The sequence below is a fragment of the Arvicanthis niloticus genome, chromosome 16 (genome assembly GCF_011762505.2).
Source record: "Arvicanthis niloticus isolate mArvNil1 chromosome 16, mArvNil1.pat.X, whole genome shotgun sequence".
Classification (NCBI taxonomy): Eukaryota; Metazoa; Chordata; class Mammalia; order Rodentia; family Muridae; genus Arvicanthis; species Arvicanthis niloticus.
This window is the reverse complement of record NC_047673.1, coordinates 17,171,085-17,196,821: the sequence shown is the minus strand read 5'-3', so window position 1 is coordinate 17,196,821 and position 25,737 is coordinate 17,171,085. Positions and strand designations below refer to the sequence as shown.

Below are 25,737 nucleotides of genomic sequence, written 5' to 3'. Positions count from 1 at the left end.
CTGGCCTTGGACTCACTTGTTTAGTACTAGAGAAATAATTAAGTAAATCATACTGTAATCCATACATTAATGCTCAGAAATCATTAAAAACAGCATTGATGAACAAGTGGAATGGATATAACATTTCCATGTTCTAGTGTGGAGCCACTGCCTCCCTCCCACAGTCTTGATGAGCTGTGTGACTCAGCTGCCTTAGGCATCTGGGGACCCCCCTCCTGCCCCCTCAGTTTATTCCTGATGTTGTGTGCAAAGCTCTGCTTCGGATCTTTCCTTCTGGTGCATGGAAGTCCCACACTATGAATCCATGTGCACGGGCAGTCCCTCAACAGAAGAAGGGTTCTAGAGAAAGAAGCCCGTCTCTCACCTCTATCCTGAGGGAGAAGCAGGAACTGGTAAATCCTGCAGGCTGAAAAGGGAAACTTCGAGAGGTAGCATTCTTGGGCACTGTGCTGCCCAGCTTGCTCCAAGCCAGTCAGCTTTGTTCACCCGGGGAAGCTGAGTGTGTTCTCTTGGATGTTACACTGGATAGCAGGGCATGGTGGCACAGGCATGTAATCCTAGCGCTAGGGAGGCTGAGGCAGGAGGATCATCAAGAGTTAGAGTCCAGGCTTCATTAGGCAAGCCATGGCTGCACAGTGAGACCCTATTTCAGGTGAAAGCTGGAAGAGATTTCACTGGAGTAGCCAGAGCCCTGTGGCCTCTGGGGTTTCTGTTTCTAGAGCTATGTTGGCATCTGTGGGTGGGTGTCTCTCCTGTCCTCACTCAAAGGTTCTGTACCTTTCCGTGCTTGGTTGTTTTGTCTTTCGACTCAATGTCCCTGCTCCTTGAACAGGTCACATATTTTCCCAGGCATTCACAGCCTCTTGGGTCTTCTACACATGACCTAGCGTGTGCTGGGATGATTCCTGAAAGCATCTCTTAACACTTGGCTTTTTTATGTCTCTGAACTTAAACTTGCTCCACTTTGAGACTGGCCCTGGGGAACGCCAGTAGAATAGGTGATGTCACTTTGTTCAGGGTGCCCCTCCTCCACCCCTCCATGGCCCTCACTTCTGCTGCACAGTTAGCTTCCTTTTCAAAACCCTGTCTTCCTACTTTGGATCCCTTTCTCACCTCCTCTTCCGCTTCCTTTTTTGCTATGGTGGCCTGTTCTTAGCTGTTTGTCTACTTTATTTGTCTGATCCCTGCATTCCTTATGAGAAGTCACTCGATCTCCAGATGCCCGCAGCTTCTGTCCCTCTTTGGAATTGGCCAGCACATGCCTGAACTGGGTTCACTGGAATCTCTCTGTGGGGTGTGTGTGTGTGTGTGTGTGTGTGTGTGCGTGCACGTGTAAGTGGCCCTTGTTTCTTGGTGCACTGCAGGGTCACTGGAATGTTAGAGAACACCCCACCCCACCATCTATCACTTTTAGAGCAAGCCTGACCTGGAAATGTGTCCCCTTGCTTCCTGGGACTTTGTCCCCACTGGGCTTGGAAAGCTTCTATAGTAGGTTCTCTGAGTCTGTGTTGGGTCATAGGGCGCCTTCATCAGCCACCTCAAACTTTTGCTTGGCTGCAGGGCTTCCGTAGCTGGGGCCATTGTAAGTCCTGCTCTGTTGAAGTGAGTCAGAGCTCAGTGGTTGGATGTTATCTGGCATTGGAAGTCTGAAGGTGATAATATGCCTCTTTGTAGCCCCGTGGGGCTTCTATCCTGCTTCCTCACCGCCCGTGAGTCCAGACCAAGTGTCTTGGCTGTTTCTCTCCTCTGAGGGCTCTGGGGCTCTTCCCCTTTCCTGTAGGCTCTGAGAGTACATTCTGGAGAGATGAAGTAGCCAGGACATGTGGCTATTCTCACATCATTCTTACATCGCCAGAGGCGCTGTTCAGGAGTCAGGGAAGGTGCTCCGTGCTTAGGGCTCATAACTGCTACTTTCTGTTCATTCCCAGCATGCAACTGAGATGAGTCAAGCCAGGTGAGGCTTATCCAGGTCCTGAGATAAAGCTTACTTCGGTCCTCTTCCTCACTAGCCCCCTTTCCCCTCCCACACAGGATGATACGAGCAGAGCCCAGGATTATGCTGACCTGCAAAATCAAACTTGTAGGCATTTGGTAGCTGTAGGAGTCGGCTCAGGTTATCATGGCAAAGTACCACAGCCTCAGAGCTTGAACAATGGAAATTTATTTGCTTATGGTCTGGAGGCCAGAAGAACAAGATCAGGGATGAGTGAGGCCTTTCTCCTTCGCTAGAAGATGGGTTCTCCAGAAACCTATCACAGTAACATCTAATCCCTGGACACTCCGGATTCACTATGTCTGAATTCCTGGATGTGTTTTGTTGTTGTTGCTTGTTTTGTTTTCTTTTGTTTGGAGGTATCTTCCAAGAAAGGGTCTCCATGTGTAAAGTGAGTTACTATCACTTCCTGAGGCTTCATAAAGAGTAGTAACCAGGTAGTGCTTCTTGTACACCTTCAACTTAACTCAGAAAAAATCTTGTAAGGTGTGGTACCACGATTATTCTCACTTCACAGGCATGGAAGCTGGGTGCAGAAAGATTAAGAAGTAATTAGTGATGACACAGAATACTAAGTTGAGCCTCTTCATACATGAGCACATACTTAATGCACAATGAAGCTTATATCCTCTAGGTCACTATGCTCAGCACACAGTAGGGGCTTAGGAAAATTAGCCGAGTCCATTCTAATGGGTTTTGATGACTGTTCAGAGTTGGTAGAAGTTTCCAGGGTCCAGTGGGGGTAGACATTTGGTGTCAAGGAGCCTAGCATGTCACAGAGATGAGTCAAACCAGGGACAGGTGAGGCTCCTCCAGGCCCTCAGACAGAGCCTGCTTTTCCCTCCTTCTCACTGGTCTCTCCCTCCTGTGGTGCAGGGTGATGTGAGCAGAGCCCAGGAATGCCTTATGTGGATCGGCAGAACCGAATCTGTGGGTTTCTGGATATTGAAGACAATGAGAACAGTGGCAAATTCCTCCGGAGATACTTTATCCTGGATACCCAGGCCAACTGCCTCCTCTGGTACATGGACAATCCCCAGGTGAGAAGCCAGATGGGAAGGGGCCAGGGTGGCTGCCCTATCCTCTGTCACAGCTGGGAGGAGAGCAGGGCTTGGGTTTCTCTCAGGGGACCTCTGTAATGATCGAGAGACCCTCCAACACACACCAACATGCATGTCTATGAAGAGATCTTCTCCAGAGCTGGGGGTGTTGCTCAGTAGTGTGCGTGCTTAATACTTGGGAAAGTCAGGCAGAGCCTTCCAGATCTGGCTTGCTTCCTCTCACCTCTCAGGGCTGTGGCCTAAATGACTGCTCCTGCTCTTCCAGTCTCGGGCCCCTCCCTAGCAGAGAATGTGATCTGGTTCCCTGAGCTGGACAATATTGGACTTCTTTGGTCTCCTGAATCAGGAAGTCATGGAGTTTTCGGTTGGCAATGACCTTCTAGGTCACCTGGTATAGCTTCCTCATGCTGCAGAAGAGTCCTGGACATTGTAGTCTACACCTAGGCAAGGAGAAGTGACTGCCTTAGTATCTTGTAGAGACCAGGCACAAAGATGAGAAACTGAGGAACCAAGTTCTCTCTCTTTCTCTCTCTCTTTCTCTCTCTGTCTCTGTCTCTCTCCTCTCTCTGTCTCTCCTCTCTCTGTCTCTCTCTCCCCTCTCTGTCTCTATCCTTCTCCTCTCTCTGTCTCTGTCTCTCTCCCGCTTCCTCTCTCTTTCTTTTTGAGACAGTTCTTGCCTGTCCTGGAACTTACTATAGATCAGGCTGGCCTCAACCTTGCAGAGATCCACCTTCCTCTGCCTCCAGAGCCTTAGGATCAAAGCTGCGTGCCACTATGCCCATCCTGCCCAGTTTTATTGCTATGCCTTGGCAGAGGTCAGGGTTTGGTGACTGGAAATGATTATTCTTTGGGAACTTGGAACTTTTTCTTTTTCCACCGAGTGCTGTCATGTTCTTCCTTCCACCTGGTCCACTGCAGTTTCATGGTGTGGTGAGGCTGTGAAGAACGGCATGTACCTGAACCACATTGTCGCACAGCATGACTGTATATGGACAGACATGAATGTTGGGGGAGAGGCTTGGGTCTGTTCAAAGGCTGAAGAGGATCCTGTGTTAGTTATTGGCCATGTTGATGGCCAAGCAACCTTTCCAGATTTGAGAACAGTGTTTTGGTGAAGTGTGGTTACTACGCCATGCCCAAGTCTCTGGGCTTTTGTTTCACTCTAGAATAAAGGGATGGGCATGGAAGGTGTCTTGCTCTTGTTCTGGAAGCAAGGGAAGTGGTGTGTGTGTGTGTGTGTGTGTGTGTGTGTGTGTGTATGTGTGTGTGTGTGTGTAGGGGGGAAGCATGCCCAGTGTTAGAAGCCTGTCAGTCTGACTCCTGTACCCCTGCCATTGCTACTCACAATGAGTCTGTTATCTTGAGGTGGCTTTTCGAGGAAGAAAAGCCTGTAAACGAGGTTTCTGGTTAATTGAGAGAAGGCGGGGGATACAGTTGGGAGGTTGAAGAACTCACGTGCTTGAGAAGAGCGACATGTCTGGGGTTGGATGGACTCGTACTCCACGAATCAATGAGTGAATAGGAGACTGAGAGGGTCAGTGAATGAAGCCGTCAGAGACACATCTTAGGGAGGGCAGGGGGGCTTGATGTTGGTCTCCTGGGAGTAGGTACAGAACCCAAGTCCACAAGCTACAGCCTGGGGATGTTGGCCTGTTCTTGTGGAGAGCCTCAAGAACAAGAACACAGTTTGAGGACCCTGTAATATCACCCAGCCTCCACAATCTGGCCATGGGATAGGATGTCTTTCTTTTATGGGGAAAAGGGGACTCTTGAGGTGGCATTATAATGCTTTAGCTAGCATTAACAAGTAAGTTTTCAGAACCCATCTCCTGTTTGAACGTCTTGTCTTGATGAGCCTGTCTCAACTCTACCATTGTTGCCTCTCTTGCTGTTTCTACTGACCTCAGTCTCTGTCTCCTGACGGCTTGCTGTATGCCAGGCATCCTGTGCGGTGCTTTGTGTATCTCAGTAAATCCTCTGACTAATCATGAGCCCTTGGGACTAAAATTCCTTAATTCAGTGTTGAGCAGGCTGGAAATGTGGCTGGATCCTAGATATTCTTCACTTCTGTCTTCTCTCTCTCCTTCTGATACTTTGCTGGCTCCTGGAGATGGTGGGGAAAAAGAATTCAACGATGTCTCTGCCTCTAGGAAGTTTCAAGTTGAGGAAATAGAAATGAGATGCATAACACCTCAAAGCAATGTTACGCCATCACGGGTCATCACACCATTCTTTGCTGGGGCCAGCACCTGGATACCAGGGTTTTGGTTGGAGGAGAAGAGGCTGTAGTTTTCCATTTCTGCTGCTTCTTGAGGATGACAGAGCACTAGGAGATGGAGTCTCACGTGATCTCAGGTCTGGTAGACAGGAGATCAAGGCTGAAATCTTGGCTCATCTTCTCAGGTGACTGGTGTTTTAAGCAAGTCCTCTCTATTCGGAAGCTTAGTGTTGTTACCTAACATGTATGCACTAAACTTGTCCAGTGTGTTAGATGCCTAACTAAGTGTGGAGGCACCATAGTGAGCAAAAGACTCCCCAAGCCCCGGCAAGTAGGGAGATAGATGATCACTTAGAATTGGGTAGAGATGGCTAAGAGCCATATGTTCATGGAAGGGGTGGCACTAGATTATCATTTTCTTAAGCCTTTTTGGAGACAGTATCTTATACTATGTAGCCCAGGTTGGACTTGAACTGACAGGCCTTTTACTTCCATTTCCTGAGTTTTGGGATAATGGGCATATAACCACCACACCCAACTGTGGCCAGATTGTGGAGCCTGGGTGATATTAGAGGGATCATTGCTCTAGACATTGTTCAGATTTGGGGAACATTTATTTTGACATGTTTTTCGGTACAAAGTCTTATTTAGTTGATGTGCCACTTTGGCCTAGTCAGAGTTGAGGAGGAAGGGGAGGCAGCCATTATGGGAGCATAGGAAGGCATGTGGAGTTACCTAACTAAAGGATCGCTTTGAGTTAGGGCTCCCAGAAGAAGTCCTTATGATGAGCGGCCAAGTACCCAGACAAAGATTTGTAGACAAATTCTTTATTAAAGAAATGCTTCCTCAGGACCTCCTAGAAGTGATGGGTCAGCCTGGCTGAGAAAGGAGGAAGCTCCTCGGGGCTGGGTGCTCAGTGGGAGTCAGAAGGGAAGGCTTAGCGTGGCCTCCAGGGAGCTCTCGGTGAGTTAAGGTTTAGAATTGTCTGGCTCATATATGTCTGCGCTGACTACTGATGACCACAGCTCTGTAAACGTAGTCAGAATGGCTTCTAGAAAGCCATGGCCAGTCCCCTAAGCACAGTGAAGGGAATGTGGGAGGGACCTGAGGATGGAGAATCCAAACACAGCATGGCCTAGGTGCAGCTTTGAATGGCAGTGTTTTGAATCAATGTTCGGTAAGGAGTTATGGTTTCAATCACAGATATTGGTAGCACTAAACTAAAGATGAAACCCAATAGCTAAAATGGACCTTGCTGAGTGGACAGCGCCAGTGTTATTGATGAGACCACTGAATTGGCTAAATTGTTTAAAATGCAATATGCTGGCAATATTAAGCAAGCAAACCAATAATTCTTTTGTTATTGCAGTAATCATCTTTAGCATCTTTAGGAATTTAGCATATTTCTAAATTCGTAAAAGCATACCGTCAACTATAGGTACAGAATAACAATATAAAACTTTCAGTATAGCAGTTCTCTCTAAAATCCAGTCATCCTGCAAACAAGCAATAGTGTTTTGTTTTGTCTTGTTTTGTTTGTTTAACGTTTTCAGTGCTGGAGGATGAACCTCAGGTCTCATGCATGTTGGGCAACTGTTCTTCCACTGAACACATTTTATTTATTTTGAGACAAGATCTTGTTAAATTGCCCAGGCAGGACTGAATTTGTGTTTCTCTTGCCTTAGGCTCCTGAGGAGAGCTGCTGGGATTATAGGCATGCACAGTGTATCACCATGCTTACCAATGGTTCTTGAAACACTGCCCAATTTTCTTCAAGTCATGATACTTGTAGGTGTGTGTGTGTATGTGTGTATGTGTGTGTATGTGTGTGTGTGTTTGTGTGTGTATGTATGTATGTATGTATGTATGTGTGTGTATGTGTGTGTATGTGTGTGTGTGTGTATGTGTGTGTCAGTAGTGCTGGAAATTAAACCAGGACTTTGCATATGTTAGATACATACTATACCACTGAGCCACACTCAGGCCTTGGCAGTTACCCTTCTAACTGAGTGTTAGTCCCTATCATGATAGAGAAGATGGAACACTTACGCAGTCTCCCTACTCTGTACTGACCTATGAATGATGGCCTGGTTTCAGCTGCTGAGCCACACTGGTTGGTGTTCAGCACTGCCAGCGCCTGCCCACATGGTTAATTGCAAGACCAAATTATACAGCTCTGAATAAGAGTAACCCAAAGCATGGACAAGATATGACATTTGAGGGTGGCTTTCATCAGGATTCCTCAGTAGAGTGTAATTTTTCTCCTTGTCCAAGAAAATTTTTTTGGTATACTTCTTTACACAAGCCAACGTGTGAATTATCATATCCTAAAAGATTGCATCTCTCCTAGCAAATCTGGGAGGCCAGTGAAAGACATTTGCTTTGTATGAAAACCAACCAACCAATCGACCAACCAAAGACTGAAAGCAGGCCTTTTCATTGGCCAGGCAAAGAACACAGTGTTCACAGCAAGATGGATATTGGGCTTATTTCAGTGGAAAGGCTACAGAGTGAGGGGAGGAATCTAGTAATATGTACCTTATAATGTTATGATATATAATGGCATTGTCACCCTAAAGGCAGAGTGAAAACAATGTTTTGAGAGCAATGTTTTTGTATTAGAAGCTTTCTTTGGAAAAGTTTTGGACTCTATCAGTACTTTAATGGCTTCTCCATCATTGGCTCCAGCCCATGCAAATGCCAAGGACCAGGATGTAACTTCATTGAAAATGGGCAATGCTGTCACCTGGTGCAAACTTAGTGCAAAAAAGTGAAGATAGTGGTAACATCTCTGCCTTCTGCCTCTGACCTCCAGCTACTACCCCTCAGCAGGCAGCAACAGGACAGCTCTCTCCAGTGTCTACTTACTAAGCCCACACATGGACAGGCATCTTGTAACTTTCAGCTCTTTTCCAATTGGTTTGGGAAAGCCTTTTCTTTTGAATAGTCTCAAATTTCTGTTTTTTTTTTTTTAAATCTTAGTTTATAGTGGTTTTTTTTTTGAAAGATAGGTGGACTTTCTGTGGTTGATAATTGACTATATATGTGTCTTAGTTACTTTTCTATTGCTATAACACAATGATTAAAGCAACTTACAGAAGGAAGAGTTCACTGCAGTTCAAGGTTTCAGAGGGCTGGAGTTCATGACTGTTATGGTCACAAGTATGGCAGCAGGCAGGCAGGCATGATGCTAGAGGAATTTCTGAAAGCATAAATGTCGAGCCAACAACCATGATGGAGAGAGAAAGGGAAAGGGTAGACAGAGGGAGACGGGGGGTGGGGGGGAGGGAGAGGAGAGAATAAGAGTAAATGAACATGAACTGGGCCTGGGGTGGCCCACCCTCAGCAATGTACCTCCTCCAACAAGGCCACACCTCTTAATACTTCCCAAAATGTTCCACTGACTGGGGACTAAGCATTTAAATATATATGTCTATTGGGTTCATCCCCATTGAAACCACTACACTGCACTCCTTGGCTCTCATGGGCTTGTGACCACATCATAATAAAACACTTTTAGTTCTGTTTCAAAAGTCCCCAGTCTTTCAGTCTCACGATTGTTTAAAGTCCAATGTCTCTTCGGAGACTCAAGGCAATTTCATAATTGTAACCCCTTGTAAAATCAAAAAGCAAATTACTTCCTTCTAACATACATTGGTACAGAATATATATTACTATTCCAAAATAGAGGAACATGGCAACAGTCAGAAAATACTGTACCAAAACAAGATTTAAAGACCCAGCAGGGGCAACTCCAAATCCCATAGTTCTATGTCTGATAATCAAAGGGCTTAGCTGACTCTTCCCTTTCAGTTTTGGGGACCATAACACACTTCTCTCTGCTGGGCTGGATCCATCCCTTGGCTGTAGGTCTTTGTGGTGGACACCTCATATTTCTGACAGACATCCCGTGGCTCTGGTAATTTCCAAAACTTGAGGTCTCCAACTTGATCCAGGCTTCACTTTCGTAGCTGTGTCTGGCATGGTAAAGGATGGGAACCAAGGAGGGGCAGGGCTACTAGCTGGATGAGGGAGGAGAAGGATAGACCTGGAGGCTGACTGTAGGAGTGACATAGACTCACCAAAAGTGTAGCACCTGCTTTTGCATAGCAGTATTCCTGGGTGGGCCTCTTCATAGTCTGGGTTTATAAAGTCATAGACTTGTGTGGTTCTGGGAGCTTAAACCCAGTGCTTTGTGTATGTTAGGCAGGCCCTCTACCCCGAGTCTCTTCTCTAGTTTGTTAGAAAGTTATATTAATAAGCCAAAAAAATTATAATATATAAATTATACATTTATATATTTTAGAAGCCATAGGCATTTAAAAAATATTTATATATTACATATGTGTGCACATGACAATGCCCATGTTACTGTGTGCATGTTGAGGCCAGAAAACAATTTGTGGGAGTTGGCTCTCCCTTTCTGCTATGTGGGTTCAAGGGATGGAACTCAGGTTACCAAACTTAACCAAAACAAAACAACAACAACAACAACAACAAAAAACCCAAACTTTTAAAGTATATGCTCATACCTTATTTAAATTTCAAATCAATGAAATAATACTTAGAATGATACATTCCCATATATAATTCAAATTGATACCCATAGGATTATAGCTAAGAGATGATCCTAGGGAGCCAGAGGGCATTGTTCTCTAATAAAGGAGGAGCCATGGTAATATAGAGGGAATGCTATTTATAGTAGACAAATTTAAGAAAAGAAATGGGATAACAAAGACTTTGTTAAGCGGGTCAGTGGTGGCTCCCGTGTTTAGTCCCAGCACTTGGGAGGCAGAGGCAGGCAGTTCTCTTAGTTTGAGGCCAGCATGTCTCCAGAGTGAGTTCCGGGATAGCCAGGACTGTTACATAGAGAAACACTGTCTCAAAAACAAACAAACAAACAAACAAACAAACAAACAAACAAACACAAAGACTGTGTCAAGCGTTCAAGTGTGAGGAGCAGTTAGTGAATCTCCTGACACAGGCAGTGAGCATCTGTCAGCATGGACTTCTGCAGCACTGAGCACGCTCCAGTCAGCCTGACTTAGTTTTCTTTTCTGTTACACAGAGAAGTATTGTTATGCAGTATTGGGTTCAAGGGTGGCTTGAGACTTCTGGAATGTTCTGGGGCCAGGAAAGTCATAGGTGCTTAATAAATATTAGTTAACTTCGAGCAGCGCGTTCTCTGCCAGCTGTTCCCCAGATGTCTGGTGAGAGCTTCTGAACTTCATTTAGTTTCTTTGTGCTAATGAAATTGTTTGGTGTGTCAGGTAGTTATAAGCTGGGGGAGCTGTCCCTGTTAGGAGACAGTAGGGGAAAAATACTTAAACTTGGTATTCCTATGTTGCAGTTTGTCAGTTCTTGGATGAAAGAGACTGGAAGTCACAATAAGTTAATGCTCACTTTTATACAGGATACATTGTAGCTGTTTTCTCTGTTTAACCCCCCACCCCCATTCCCAATCAGGGATAATTTGTATAGCTAATTATTTTGTATTTTAAAAAATGTATTTTGTGTATCTATAATAAAATGTTTCATATCTGGTTGACTGGAGAAAGGCTACAAGCCACTGACAGAGCTGTGGAAGATGGGAAGGGTGCAGGAGGGGTGTGGGCAAGAAGAGGAAGGGGAAATGACACTGAGTTTTAGGCAACCTCAGAGGAAGCTGGGTTAAAGAAAAAGATGAAGGCGATTAAGAGCCATTCAGGTTACCGATAGCCTTAGACTCAACTGTTTCTAGGCATCTATGAAGCTCAGGCTGGGGATCATTTTTGGGAGAGAGATCCAAGGGATGAGGAAGCCAACATGCTAACACAGAAGAGCCTCATCCTGTCTTAAGAAGGTGCTAGCACAGTCAGCTAGGCCCAGAGACCCCGGAGTGTTAAATCAACACCGTGTCTTACGACGTTGACTGCCCACGAAGGCATGGTTAAATATACGTATTTGGAACCAACGAATGGGAAAAGGAGCCCTGGGCATCATGTGGGCTAACAAGTTTTTAACAGGAAGTGAATCTACAGGGTGGAGGTAAAGAACTGGCCAGGGTAGCTGGTGTCTAGGAGGGCTCGTTTATATTTAGCCACTCTCTCATTCCAGGAGGGCTGTGGAATGCAGGTCTGGGCAGCTTACTCTTTTGCCATCCTGCCACAGGTGCCTCTTTGTGAGCCTGGATGGTCTTGGCCTTGGTGTTGAAAGCTGTTCTTTTGGCCCACGAGCGTCATGTGGGCTTGCACCCTAAGGATGAGATTGCTACCTGGATTCTCTTCCCTTCTCCCGCTGTCAGGCAGCAGCAGTTAGTGATGCCTGCTGGGCTCCTTGCTGCTGGCTGGGCACCCTTCCTCCTCCCTTCTCACCCCTCAACCCCTGCTCTTTCAGAGCTTGGCACCCAACAGCCAGTTGGACTAGTTCCTGCCCTGCCCAGCTTGGGCAAGTTTCTAAGGCCCTGCTTAGTGTAATTCTGCTTCTGTTCTTGTATTTACCTTTCATTGATAATCAACTCGTAGATAATTGTCTCAGGGGAGGTGGCCTGGCATGAAGGAAAGTACCACGGGGGATCCGGCAATCTGGAAGGGCTGGGTTTGAAATCTGGCCTGACTTGCCATCTGTATGACCTTGGGCCAGTTGCCTCACCTGCTGGATCTTTGGCTTCTGTATCTGAGAAATGGGCCTGTGGAGGTGAAGTGGCATAGTGAAGCACTTAGTGTCTGCGGTACAGTAGTCTCTAGGTCTTATCTGTCTCTGCCTTGTTTCCCGTGTCGTGCTCTGCCAAAGTGCCAGGTTGCTGCTGGAGTGACAAGCCCTGCTCTCCCTCGGCTTCCTGCAGAAACCACCCAGAGGATCGTGGTAGCTGAAGAGCTGTCAGTGTTGCTGATAGGGTCGACATCCTGCCGACTGATGAATGTTTAGTTGGATCTTCTGGCTGTTTCTATGCTCTCTGTTATGTTACTCTTGCTAGGAAGTGGGAAATGGAATAAAGCTGTCTACTTCAGCATGAAGTGCTGCTGTTTCTACAGCAGGACTTAAGGTGGAGGCACCGGCTCCACCTTAAGAACTGAGCAGCTCAGTTCTTTCTTGGTCATGGGAGAGAATAAACCAACTATTTCCCAGTTTTCTGAGATCCTTGCTGGCTGAAAAGACCTTGAGTAAAATGCAAGGTGTTGGCAGGGGCTTCTTAAAGTCCCCTGTTAGTGCACAGGCACCAGCCCTGTTCCAGAAAATTCACTAGTCTAAGAAATGTATAGGCCACTCTTACTTATGGGCCTCATGCAGGGTGGTTGCCAGCTGCTTGCTGCAGTGCTGGGCTTTCCTTTTCCCACCCAGCCGTCTCCCCAGCCTCTACCCTGAGGACTGTTGGCACTGTGCTCCTGTTTCCTCTCTAAGGACTGCATTGTATTGGATTGCCATACTGTCCCCCATGATGCAAGGTAACTATGTGTCAGTTAAAAAAAAAAAAAAAAAAAAAAAAAAAAAAACCTTCCCCAGATGATTAATATACACTGTCTTCTAGAAGTGTAAGTCCCACATTTAAAAGTGTGAGAGTGGCTAAATTATGTGCTGGGCATTCATGAGGGAACTAGCTTCAATCCCTAGCACCCAGATAAGTAGTAAATAAAGCACATTTTACTATCCTTCCTGTATGTGGGCCATATCTGCTCAGTGCTATGGTGCTGTCCTGCCTTTGCCTTGCCTCCTGAGTACTGGGACTATAGACACCTGGTGTGGTGGTTTGGATAGGTTTGGCCCCCATTGATTTACTTATATGCTTGGTCATAGGGAATGGCCTTATTTAGGAGGTGTGGCCTTTCTAGAGGAGGCGTGGCCTTGTTGGAGACATCACTGTGTAGGTGGGCTTTGAGGTCTCCTATGGTCAGGCTCCACCCAGTGTAGAAAATACTCTCCTCTTGGCTGCCTGTGAAAGACAGTCTCATTCTGCTGCCTTCAGATCAAGATGTAGAACTCTCAGCTTTTCCTCCAGAACCATGTCTACCTCAATGCTGCCATGCTTCCCACCATGGTGATAATGGACTCAATGTCTGAAATTGTAAGCCAGCCCCAATTAAAGGTTATCATTTATACGAGTTATAACTTAGTTATAAACCCCAAGACACCTTTATCACATGCCTTCATCTTGATATTCTCGGTCATGTTCTCAGTAAACCTCGAATGTAGTTAGCATAGGAAGAAGAGACTTGATTCGTGGTGGAAATAGACAGTAACACAGCATCCAAGGCTAGGTTTTGTCCCATTTCTCAGCTGTTCTTAAACTTAGGTCCATTTCGGGATCACTGGGAGTGTTTTGAAATGTGTGTCTTCTAACACATTCCATTTGATTTAGAGTCTATATTTTGAGGGTGAAGCTCAAGCCAGAACTTTCTTAAGTGAGTTTTTCAGGGGTTTGAGTCTGTCCCAAAATCCAGGATTTGTCTGTGAGTTGGGAGACAGGAGATTGTAGCTGGCTGGAGTCAGTGAAGGCCTCAGCAAAATCCTAAGTTTATCCTTCCATCTCTGGACACAGAGGACATAGAGATCTGTGGTTCCTCCCTCCACTCTGGTACTTGCTGGTCTCTGGGTGCTGATTCCTGGGTTTCTTGAGCTGACACCTGGTTGCCCAGGCATTTTTGTGCAACCTTGTTGGATGAGGAAGTGTCTGCCTGGGACTCTCTGCGTGCCACCATGACAATGAGTTCTTGCCAATGACAACGAGGTGTTGCCCTTAAGCTTGTAGATCCAATAATTGGAGCAGATACTGAGTCTCAATTTGGTTGAAGCCTCGGGAATCTTAGGGATGTTTCTCTCCCCCCCCCCCCCCGTGTTACCCAGTTCCCCCTTGGATGGGCAGGAAGTGGTGGTGGGCAAATAGCTTCTCAAACATTCGTTGTGATTCCCTGGCTTCCAGGGATGGAGAGAGCATTTATCTGCGTTTCAGAGCAGAACGGGAGGGCGGGAGGGCAGGCGAGAGATTCTCCCACCCTCACCCCCAGGGCCAGTGGGAGGAGGCTCACACAGCTAGAGCAGAGGGCTGACGTCCTTGAAATCTGATCTACCCTTGTCTTTACTTGTGGCTTAGAGTCCAAGTTGCTCCCCCATCCCATGTCACGCATAATTCAAGATGGGGCTCCAGAGGCTTCTGAGATGTGGTTTGGGGTGAGGGAGAGTAGTTATTTAAGAGTAGCCCCGGACCCTGCTGTTTGCATCTTGTTATGAGCTTGGCTGAGGGGCCAGTGGCTGTTCTGCGATCTGCTCACCCTGTTTTCATGGAATTCTCCCAGTCACTGTCTGGCAGTTGATCGTCTGTATTTTATAGGGAAGGGCTCGTCTGCAGTCAGTATCACTAATACTACAGTTAAATTGCAGTGGCTCGTGCTTTTGCAGTTAGAGTGGGCAGCTTCTAGGAGACCTGAAAGCCTTTGGCTCCACATGTCCCTGGAACTCCAGGCCACAGTGAGGCTGTGGAGACAAGGGCTTGCCTCTGCTATCCAGCAGAGCTGCATCTTTGCCCCTTAGCCATTCTCGCCTCACTCTCAGACAGTGATGGCTCCGTGTGGATTTTGCTTTGGGAATGACAGAACCTTTCTTTCTTAACACAATAGGTATTTCCTTATATGAGTTTTTAGCAGTCATTATAAAGTTTAGACAGTGCGTAAATAAGTGCCAATCTGCACACTCAAGGGGAGCTCTTATTTTTGCAGAACTTGGGGTGATAGTAAAGGCTTCATACATGCACAGAAAATGTTCTACCACTGCGCTATACTCTCAGCCCCTTAAAGGCAATTTCTCAGACTTTACATTTCACGTGTAAATGATGGCAGTGGAGTCCTTTATAGGTCTGTCACTGAGACTCGGGGCTCTTTTTAAATGGCTTTTCTAGCTTTATCTGTTTCCCTATAACCGGGAAACCGGACAAACTGAATTTACTTCAGAGACGTTAAGTTAAGTTTGGATAATGGGCTAGAGTGCTCTTCCCAAATCTAAGATATTTCTTTTAAAATTTTCTTTTAATAAAAAAATTATTTTCTGTGTATGGTGTTTTGCCTGCATGTATATCTGCGTACCATGTGCACCTGGTGCCTGTGAAACCGTAGACACCATCAGAGCCCCTGGAACTGAAGTTATAGACTTTTGTGGGCCACCATGTAGGTGCTGGGAATCAAACTGGGTCCTCTGTTAGAGCGGTAAGTGCTCTTAACCCCTGAGCCATCTCTCCAGCTAAGATATTTCTTAAGGGAGTCTTCTAGAATGGTAGATCACATCGAGATTAATCCTTAGGTAAATTTACTAACTTTTCTTATCTAAGATTTTGTCCTTTCATTGATTAGAGATGGCCCCATGTGGTGGGGGCTTCCATTGGTCTCCTGGAGGATAATGGTGTGAGTTTTGGAGCTACAGGTTCAGGTTGTGGGAGCAGGTTCTCAATGGATTCCCAGGCTATGGAACTGGGTTCTCAATGGATTCCCAGGCTATGGAACTGGGTTCTCAATGGACTCTCAGATAGATGTGAGTTCTCAGACAGGCTCTCAGGTTATAAGGAATTGGGTTTTCTGTCTATCTCTTGGGAACTTTATTGGTGTGATTTGATTTCTAATGTTGGTCGATACCTTAATATATATTTTGCCTTAACAGAAATCAGGAAGCCAGGAAGGGTCTGTCATGGTAGGATTTTGCTGATCTAGTATTTGGAGCTCCCTGCTGTGTTTTTAAAATTTATTTTCTGTGTTGTGTTTTGCATTTCTGAGATAGAACCCAGGATGTTGAACACTGTAGGCTAGCATCCCCACTGCACGAAAATCTTAGCTATTCTTTCTACTTTAATAGTATGTTTTCTTAGTGGTTTTAATTTTTGTGTTCAGACAGTTTCATTTGGCATGTATTATAGTCACAGACACATGAAGAAAAAAACCCATCTCTGTCATATGAGTTTGCATCCTGTATGTTAAGAAATGGATCTGAAATGACACATGTAGGGCAAAGACATCCAGATCAGCACAGCTGTGCAGAAAAGATGTCATGGGCCACACCGGCAGAGCATCCCTGTGTGTCAGGGAAATTCTACACTGAGATCCTTCCCTGGGTTAACTCTGTGTCTTCATTGTGTTATGAGGGCAGGGCTGTTGGCAGAACATTCCCAATCTAAAAAAACAATTTCTGAAAGCCTGAAAGGATGTCAAATCTGCGATTTTCTGAATGTGTCTGTGATGATAAGTAGGAAATTCTATGCCTAGCCTCATGCGGTGTGTTACAGCCAGAGCAGAAGGGACCCAAAATCACTGTCTAAAGTTACCATCCGCAGGCAGTCTGTATCACGGGTATATGAAGCACAAATGAAATTCCGTGTTTAGACTTGAGTCCAGTCCTCGGGACTTCTCATTTCTTATGTAAAATGGTTAGGTGCCTGGTTGTGGTGACATACACCTGTAATCACCCAGGAGGCAGAGGGAGGAGGTTCGAAAGAATCCTCTACTAACTCTCACCCCCAGAAAAGGAAAAGAGAAAAACAAAACAAAACCCTGAAGTCTCAAGCATTTTGGTTTAAATAAGGGCAACTCAGATCTGTTTTTTATAGCAGGGGAGTCAGTTAAATGATCACACACACACACACACACACACACACACCTAACCCCTGTCCTAGAGTAACTCATTGGAAGAAGGTGAGGGGTACTGTTAGTGTTGTTTTCCCCCAGATTTGCCACTGGTGAGCAAGGTGACTTGCCTTAGGCTACAGTGGCACAGACTAGACCGGAACTAGGCCCTATCTCTCATTGCTGCTTGGGGCCCTTACACAGCACACATCTTAAGAAAACACTTTTGTCTTTCAGAACCTGGCAGTTGGGGCAGGAGCTGTGGGATCTTTGCAGCTGACTTACATCTCGAAGGTAATGTTGGTTTGGCACGCTGGGAAGCCATGTTCTTGAAACAGGTTCAATGTCAAAGCACGAGGAAGTTCTACATCCCGGAGGTGTGAGCCTTTGGGGGCATTCACCGCCATGGCCATCCATGTTTCCCTTTTCCTGGCATCTGCTATTTTGTGGTGGTGGTTGGCAGTGAAGAGGGTGGCCACAGCCTCTTACTCTTTGGATCTGCCAGCTAGTCACCGCTCCAGACCTGTAGGAACATTTGAGATACTCTCTAAAGAGAAAAGGTTTACTTTAGGTCACTGTGTTTGAGGTCTTGGTCATGATGTCAGAAGCAGTGGTGGGCAGCTTTTTACCTCATGGCTAGGACGCAAATTATAGAGGGACTGGATACCTATAATCTCTCCTAAGGGTATCCCTAATCATTTTAGGACTTCCCATGGAGCCGTACCTCTTAAGAGTTCCAGCTGTTAACCACTGGCATTTAGGAAGCATGTCACATCTGAAATAAAGTACCATGTAGGATGGAACCTTTTTTTTTTTTTTTTTTTTGTAATTGGAACAAAAGGACTCAGGAACAGTGACCCCGATTCTCTCAAAGCATACAGTTAATGAGCAGTGGCTTGGAAATGGCTCAGGCCCCCTGGAATTTTACCAATTCTCCAGACAGAATGCTTAGGGATGGAGGGCTGAAAACATCACCCCTATTCTAGGCCCTCAGATATGCTAGGACCACACCCAACATCTGCGTACCTTCTGGGGAGCATAGCAGGTCCCTGGCAGTCTGTCCCCTTACCCAGCATTCCTGTAGGGGCAAGAGCAACTCTTGTTCTTCTCTGAGACTTGGGGGTAGGGCCAGTCAGCAATGCTCACCAAAAAAAAAAAAAAAAAAAAAAAAAAAAAAAAAAAAAAACCAAACCCTGCTGAATTCAGCTACTTTTAGCAGCCCCTCCCTGGGGCAGTCACTGCTGCTGACCCATGATGCAGCCCTGATTTAAAAAAAAAAAAAGCCAGGGGATTTAGATCCTCTTCAGAAAGCAGGAGGGAAGCAGCCAGGTGGCACCCAGCCAGATCCAAAGCCACAGAAGTCCTGGCCCTCATGCCTGTCCACATAGGGGTTGTGGCTTTCTTCCCTGGCTCCTCCCACCCAAGGGACTTTGAGGACCTAGAGGCTAGGGGTTGAGCTAAGTAGCTCCCGAGTGCATCTGGTCACAGATTTAAGAGCCTACTGAAGATAGGGATCAAGAGATGTCCTGAGAGGAGTGGCCATCCTCCGCTGGACGGGCCGGCTCATCTCATGCCTGCCAGCTACAGATCTCAGTGCAGAGGGAGAAGATGCTGGGCAGTGGTTGAGCTGATTAGAGAGGAGATACTGACCTCAGGGGAAGAACAGTGGTTAAAGAGCAGCTTTTGCTAGCACAGCTGCAGGCAATTTGTGCACGCCTTTTGATAAGAAATGTGGCGGCCTTCCCTGGCCAGGGCAGCCCAGCCCAGTCCCTGTCCCCATAGGAGGCCCTTTCTTCTCATCTGCTGAGAGCTCATTAGGTCATTTCTCCTAGAAGGAGAATAGAGAGGGGGTTGGGGGTGAGGGACGCAGAAAACCCCCTGTCAAATATGAAAACTGAAACCGGCTCCTGTGTGAGGAGTTGGGGAAGCATTTTTTTTTTTTTTGACCAGTGAATATAATGTCCTGCTGAATCATGGTTTATAAATGCAGCTCAGAGGAGGCTTTCAGGATCCTCTGCCTCGTCGGCTGCCTCATTTAGAAAGGATGACCTGACTTTCCGCCCTTCCTGAGACAGGCGAGCCTGCACCGGTCTTTTAAAAACCCACAACTGCCACTGGGTTAGGTCACGATGGATGAGTATCTTAACTCCAGCTGACTCACTGCCAGAACAACCCAGGTCCTTTTCTGTCTGTCTGTCCTTTTTTTTTTTTTTTCCATCCTTAGCTCACTCCCAGGGTCAAGTGTTTGCACAGTGTGAGACAGACTGATTTGTTTTGTCCCTGATCTCTGGAAGGCTAGTGTAGGGAAGATGGGGCTGGCAAGGTAGGAGTGGAGTGGGGTTGGGAGGGGGATAAAGGGTGGGAAAAGGTGGGGGAGGGGGTGACAAAAGAACCGGTCTGGTTGGAAAATAACTGAACCTGGCCTATGGTATTACGTTCACATTATAGCTCTCTGTCCTTGTCCTACTGGACCTATTTAGTGAGGGCTTCTGATAGATAACAGGTCCTCCAAAAATGCTGGCTATTAACTATTTGTGTGTTGTGGGCTGGGTGTGGAGGGGTATGGATACTGCAGAGCAGTTGGGTCAACCTGCAGGTCATGACCCCTTGAGGTGTTGAATGACCCTTTCACGGGGGTCACCAAAGACTATAGGAAAACACAGAGATTTACATTAGGGTTGATAACTGTAGCAAAGTTACAATTAGGAAGTAGCAAGAAAATAATTTTATGGTTGGGTGGCACCACAGCATGAGGAACTGTATTTAAGGGCTGCAGCATTAGGAGGGTTGAGAACCACTGCTCTAGAGAGTCCACTGAAAAGCACAGATGTATTTTTGAGATAAATATGCTTACATGTGTACCAACTTGAAAGGCCTCCGATGATTGTGTCGATGGTTTCTTACTTTGTTGTGGGACACTCTCTCCCCAGACACTGGAGCATGCTTTTTAGTTCTTCCAGGCTTTCTTCTGCTCTTGTCTTGGGTGCAGGAGAGGCCCCACTTCTGGCCAACGACAGACACAGGGTGTGGCTGACCCTCACAGTGTCCCAATGCCTGGGTTGTTACTGCGTGTGATAATTGAAAGCTCCCGGGGCTGTCCAGCTGCCATGTGGCTCTTTTGCGTCACTCGTGGGGGCCCATGGGCAACACTTTTTTTTCACACCCCAACCCTCTCTTGCTGTTGGCGTGCTCACAGGACCTGCCAGTCGACCACTGTCAGGCAGTGACTCAATTGTGGCCACCTTGTGGTATGAGGATGTTTGTGCCTGGGTGCCCTCACTTGAGTCAGACTGTTGGATGTCCTCACCCACCTGTGGCCACACTGCTTCCTGTAGGGCCTATGCTCTTCCTGTGTTTGAAGGTGGCTGCTTACAGCCGCCTGACACTGTCGTCACCAACAGGTGGAAGGTAAATGGAGGGGGAGGGGCTGTTTAAGCCTCTGGGGGCAGGCTGTCAGGGACAGAGGCCAAAGTCAGAGTTCTACAACAGCCTTTCTCTGTGGACATAGCCACAGACGGACAAATTAATTTTCCACACCTGCTGCCCTGTGTGAGAACATTTACCTTTTCACACTGGCGTTACTAAGGGAGAAGCCGATTTGTGGAGATTCTCAACCCTGGTCTACAGCTAATCAGGACAGAACTGGGATCAATCTCATTAGTCTGGCAATGAATTGCTTTGCCCAACAACACTTCCATGCTAAACCGTGAGGCTGGGGCATACTGTAAATGCACATGCATATGGACCTCCCCACTATAAAGTGGGCACAAGGATATGAACAAGCAGAAAGCCATGTACTGCCTTTGGAAGCTCTGGTTCTCACAAAAACTGCATGGGTAGCATTTTCCCAGGCTGACTAATCTACACAGTGAGCATGGTCATTTATAATCCATGTAGGGTCAAAGGGTCAGCCTGTGGCACTCTGTCCAGTCGGTGATAAATATGAGTCTCTCCAAGAAATGGTGATGCTACAGACAAGGTAGAGAGGATCTCAGGGACTAAGTTTTACAATGCCATCAAAATTGCCAACTGGATGAGAAGGAAGCTGGGAGGGAGGTGGGTTTCCCCAGGGCCAGAAAAGAGCAGCCAGATGACACTTAGGGTTAATGCAGGAGCCCAGCCCAGGCCAGCCCAGGCCAGCCCAGCCCAGGCCAGCCCAGCCCAGGCCAGCCCAGCCCAACCCAGCCCAGCCCAGCCCAGCCCAGCCCAGCCCAGCCCAGCCCAGCCCAGCCCAGCCCAGCCCAGCCCAGCCCAGCCCAGCCCATCCAAGCACAATACAGCACATCCCAGCCCAGCACAGCCCAGCACAGCCCAGCACAGCCCAGCACAGCACAGCACAGCTTAGCCCAGCCCAGCCCAGCCCAGCCCAGCCCAGCCCAGCCCAGCCCAGCCCAGCCCAGCCCAGCCCAGCCCAGCCCAGCCCAGCCCAGCACAGCACAGCACAGCTTAGCCCAGCACAGCACAGCACAGCACAGCACAGCACAGCCCAGCACAGCACAGCACAGCACAGGCAGAGGACTGGAGGTTGCCTGGGAACACAGATGCTGAGGGTCACAGCCAGGAAATGAGTAGCTGTAGATCAGCAACTGGCTTGGACCTGTTCCCCAGGAAAACAAGGTGGTTTAGGGCCAGGACTGGCAGCCTCCTAAATGCTACCTGTGAAGCATGTAGGCATGACTCCGTCTGGTTGTCTCTCTGAGCTCAGATTTGTGGGCTCCTCTTTGTGTTTTTCAGAACTTACTTAGGCCACCTGGCTTCTGCCTCACTTCAGGATTTCCTCATCAATACAGTGGAATGAACGCATGCACACATCTACATAGGCTCTGTCTCTCCTTCTCTTGGTGATATTCTGGACAGCCTTGGGATTCTGCTAGTAGGAAGGTCATGAGCAGATGCAGTCCTTTGTCCTTGCACCTTCAGAAACAGGGCTCATGTGACATCTTTGGGTTTTAAATACTTGTCACTGAGGTTGATGTAATGCTATACAGACATTTAATTATTAACATTGAAAATGCCATGCATGTTTTTTTAATGTTTGAAGCTAGGCATTTTTTAGGTCACATTTTAAATTATTATTATTATTATTATTATTATTATTATTATTATTATTATTGTGAGGTATGTGATTTATTATGTGAGTGTGTGATTTGTTTTAAGATGGGGTCCACCCATGTAACCCAGGCTAGCCTGAAACTTGTTGTGTAGCCTAGGATGACCTGAAAGTCAAGATCCTTTTATGTCAGCCTCTCAAGTGCTGAGATTACATATATATATATATATTGCCTTGCCTGATATAATAGCCCCTCCTTCATGAGTAGATTCTACATGGCAGAGTAGCCGGATCCTTTGCTTGCACTGATATACTTGATGCTTCTGTTAACTCCACAGGAAGGTGACTTTGTGATTCCTCTCTTGACAGAACATCTAATGGAGGTCACACACTTATGATTTGAGACTGATTCCAAAACAAACCTCTACTATTTTATCTTTTTAATATTTTATAAGGTGTCACCTCAGTTCCTGGTTGCGTATTTGGGGCAATGTTATTTTGGCTAAGGAATCAAGGCAGGTCCCTAGGAAGACTTTAGGGTCAAGAGCAGGAGCCTAGAGACCCATGTGCCAATCATGGTTAGATCTTAGCAACTGTAAGCCTCAAAGAGACAACACTTTCACCTCAAGACTTTAACCCCTGCTTCTAATTCCAAGTCCCAGAGTCCAGAGAGGAGAATAAGAAGACCTGGGAAAGCTAGGAAGGAGACTGAGAGACCAGTGTTCAGGGCAGGGTGGGGACTGTATGTGGATGGGTTCTGTGGTAGGTGCTGCATCTCTAGGCATCCCTAGTGAGTGGGATGGGTGGAGTGTTCCAGTATGGCTGGACCAGCATCCATTTGGTGGATACTCACCAGATCTTTGTAGGCGGTGATGGAGCATGTGCCTGAGTGAAGGGGCAGAACTGTAAAAGCTGGGTGTCGTACACCAGTGGTTCTGTCTCTGCAGGCCCTGCTCTTGAATATACCCAGGTGAGCTCACTCATCTGTCAGCTGCTCTCTGGACTGCTGGAGAGTTGCCTTTGTTCATGACCAGCTTAGATAGGAGGCCTTCAGACAGCATATCTAAATGCAGGAGTGCCTGCCATTCCTTTCTGCTTTGATTAGAGTTTGAACATCCTAAGCACCTTCAGTTGGGAGACTGTCCCAGGAAAGAGGTTAGCTCTTGAGAGCACAGGAGACTCTGTTAGATCTGGTGGCTCAGAGAAAACCTTGTCTGGGCCCAGTGGCTTCTAGAGTGTTCTTGCAGAGACAAAAGTTAATACAGGCATCAGGATACCAGTTATGTGGATGGCAGAAGTTCTGCCATGGAAGGGTACTGTGAGCATCTAAGAGAGTGGTTCTGACCTGAGGCTTGTGACCCCTTTGGGAGTCGAATGACCCTTTCACTGGGGTCACGTAACACCATCCAGCACATCAGATAGTTACATTATAGTTCATAACAGTATGAATTACTAGCAATGAAATAAATTTGTTGTCACCACAACAGGAGTAACTGTACATTAAAGGGTTGCTGCGTTAGGAAGGGTGAGAGGCACCGCTCTAAGGAATAGGACTGATCACGCCAGTTTCTTAAGGGATGGTGGCAAGACTCTCAATTGTTGGCCTCCAAATATACATATGTTTCATACGCTCTTTTTAATGTATGAAATATTTTCAAGGTAAACATTTTCCCACATTGATGGAAACACATTCATGTCTCTTTTTGTCTTTATTTGATATAGGTGAGCATAGCTACCCCAAAGCAGAAACCAAAAACTCCATTCTGCTTCGGTAAGTACTGAGCCACTGTGGCTTTTCTTCCTTCATAGACTTGTGATAACTTCTTTCCCATGGAAGACAGTCCTGTGATGCTATGGGAACTGTATTCTGTATGTCTGAGTAGCTTAGATAACAGTGATTTTCTGAGTGCCTAGTAATACCTTTGCGAAGATTTTTAACTTACAACCAAGCACACAGGGCCAGCAGCATTTTAGCCAGGCTGGCTTCTGGGAGCTGTCGGCCTCCTGACCTTCTTCCCTTTCCTCCTTCCCCTTCTTCTCTCCCCCCACCCCCATGCCAAAGCTGGCCTGGAACTTTGCCTCTGCTGCAACCCAGACGCCAATGTGCTGAGGTTACAGACTGAGCTGTATTTCTGTTTAAGGTGGATAGAAAGCATTTAGTAGAAGTTTCTGGGAGCCTTTGCTTTAGAATTGGGCAGTGATATACTTGGGACATGATAAAGTCTGAGAAAAGGGGAAAACGGCAGGGAAGAATTTAAATGAAGGAAGGGGTATGGAGGGTCTCAAGATTGCCAAATGAGTTGCAACTGGGGGCTTGGGGGCCAGTGGCGAAGGTGAAGAGCCACTCCACCCATGCCTCGAGCCTGTCCTCAGATGGTCAGTGAAACCGCTCAGTCCCTGCATTGTTAACTAACCCTTATTCTGAGCAAATGCTGAGGCGTTTCTGTGTCCAGGGAGGCTCTGAGCAGGAGCTTCAGAGAGGCAGAGTCACTTCCTGCTTTGTCGCTGCACCTCCTCAGCACATAAGATGGCTGCTGGCACATAGTGGGTCCTCAATAAATATTTGTTAAATGGATGAAAACGGCAAGTTCTTTGTCTCCTCTTCAATGGCTTCTTGACTTCAGGCTCAGGCCAGAGGGATGAAGTGACTTCCTTCTCCCAACCTCACGTTGGCATTCTGTTTCCTGTTCCTTCCAAATATCATTGCTAAGTTTACAAGTCACTCTTAAATTTTGTGGTTAGCCCATCTAAAGATATGTTAGTGATAATAATAAAAATCAATCAATCAATCAATCCGAGGTAAGCTGTTGACTAAGGAAATGCCCAGCGGGAAGAACAGGTTGAAAGTGAAGCCGAGGCTGCAGGTCTCAAGCAAATGTTCCATTTTCCAGGCACAGACAAGACAAGATCATACTGGTGGAACCAAGCCCTAGGGTCCTGACTAAACACGCCAGTAGGCCTGTGCTTCAGGTGTCTTACTGGTGGCAGATGAGTATCTTAGTTGTCACCAATTAGCACATAGAGGCCATTGCTAGTGCCAGTGTCATTCTGGTAGCTGCTGAATGAGTTGCTGGGGTCTGCTGCTTCTGACATAACACCATGGGTGGGTTCTTGATCTTCTGAATGGCCTTCATGGGTCTTGTCACCTCAGACATCCTAACTTCTTGGGCTCTGGTGATCTCCAGATTCTGACCTTCTCTCTACTTTCCTGTTACTTTTATAGTCATCAACGCACTGTCTCAGAGATATTTTCTTCAAGCCAATGATCAGAAAGATCTGAAGGACTGGGTAGAAGCCCTGAACCAAGCCAGCAAGATCACTGTATGTATGCCTGCTGTTCTCTCTGGTAGGGAAAGTGGGGTGTCCCGGCTCTTGACCTCAGTGGGGAAGGGGCAGAGCTCAGGAGGTAGCAGGGCCTTGCCTCAGAGCCTGTGAAGTCCCCACTCTCTCTGACCTCCTCTTGCCCATTGGCTGACAAGTACAAGTGAACTTGAGAGTTTGAGTTTGAATCGGGTTCAAGAGGAAGTTTATGGAGTGTCTCTTTTGTGCTTCCTGGGAGGGCTTCTGTCAGTCATGTGCTAGGTAATTGTGAGATGCTGCTGATTCAGTGCTGTAGTGTTGGAAAGGGATTGCTGACAAGAAGTGCAGGAACAGGGAAAGCTATGAGAAGGAACTCAGGTCTATTTCTTTCTTGTTTGGGGATATTCTTCTTTGTTGGGCCTGGAAACGCTTAAGAGCTTTGCAAAGTTTGAAACTTGTGCATGGATTGTATTAAGGACTCTTGTTTTCCTGGACTTGGCTAATGAAGAATCTATTTCCTATTCCCTAGAAATTTAAAA

The 25,737-nt window shown here is 46.7% G+C and overlaps 1 protein-coding gene across 3 annotated transcripts in view; it reads left to right on the top strand.

The window, feature by feature from the left end:
* Positions 1 to 25,737, top strand: part of Plekha2 (pleckstrin homology domain containing A2) — a 59,962-nt gene that overhangs the window by 11,591 nt on the left and 22,634 nt on the right. For all 3 annotated transcript variants that reach the window (XM_076913923.1, XM_034520655.2, XM_076913922.1), the window contains exons 2-5: positions 2,870 to 3,033; positions 17,086 to 17,142; positions 23,621 to 23,669; positions 25,122 to 25,219. In XM_076913923.1, the coding sequence (XP_076770038.1) occupies positions 2,893 to 3,033; positions 17,086 to 17,142; positions 23,621 to 23,669; positions 25,122 to 25,219 (345 nt within the window). In that variant the 5' untranslated portion in view covers positions 2,870 to 2,892. The remainder of the gene's footprint in view (positions 1 to 2,869; positions 3,034 to 17,085; positions 17,143 to 23,620; positions 23,670 to 25,121; positions 25,220 to 25,737) is intronic.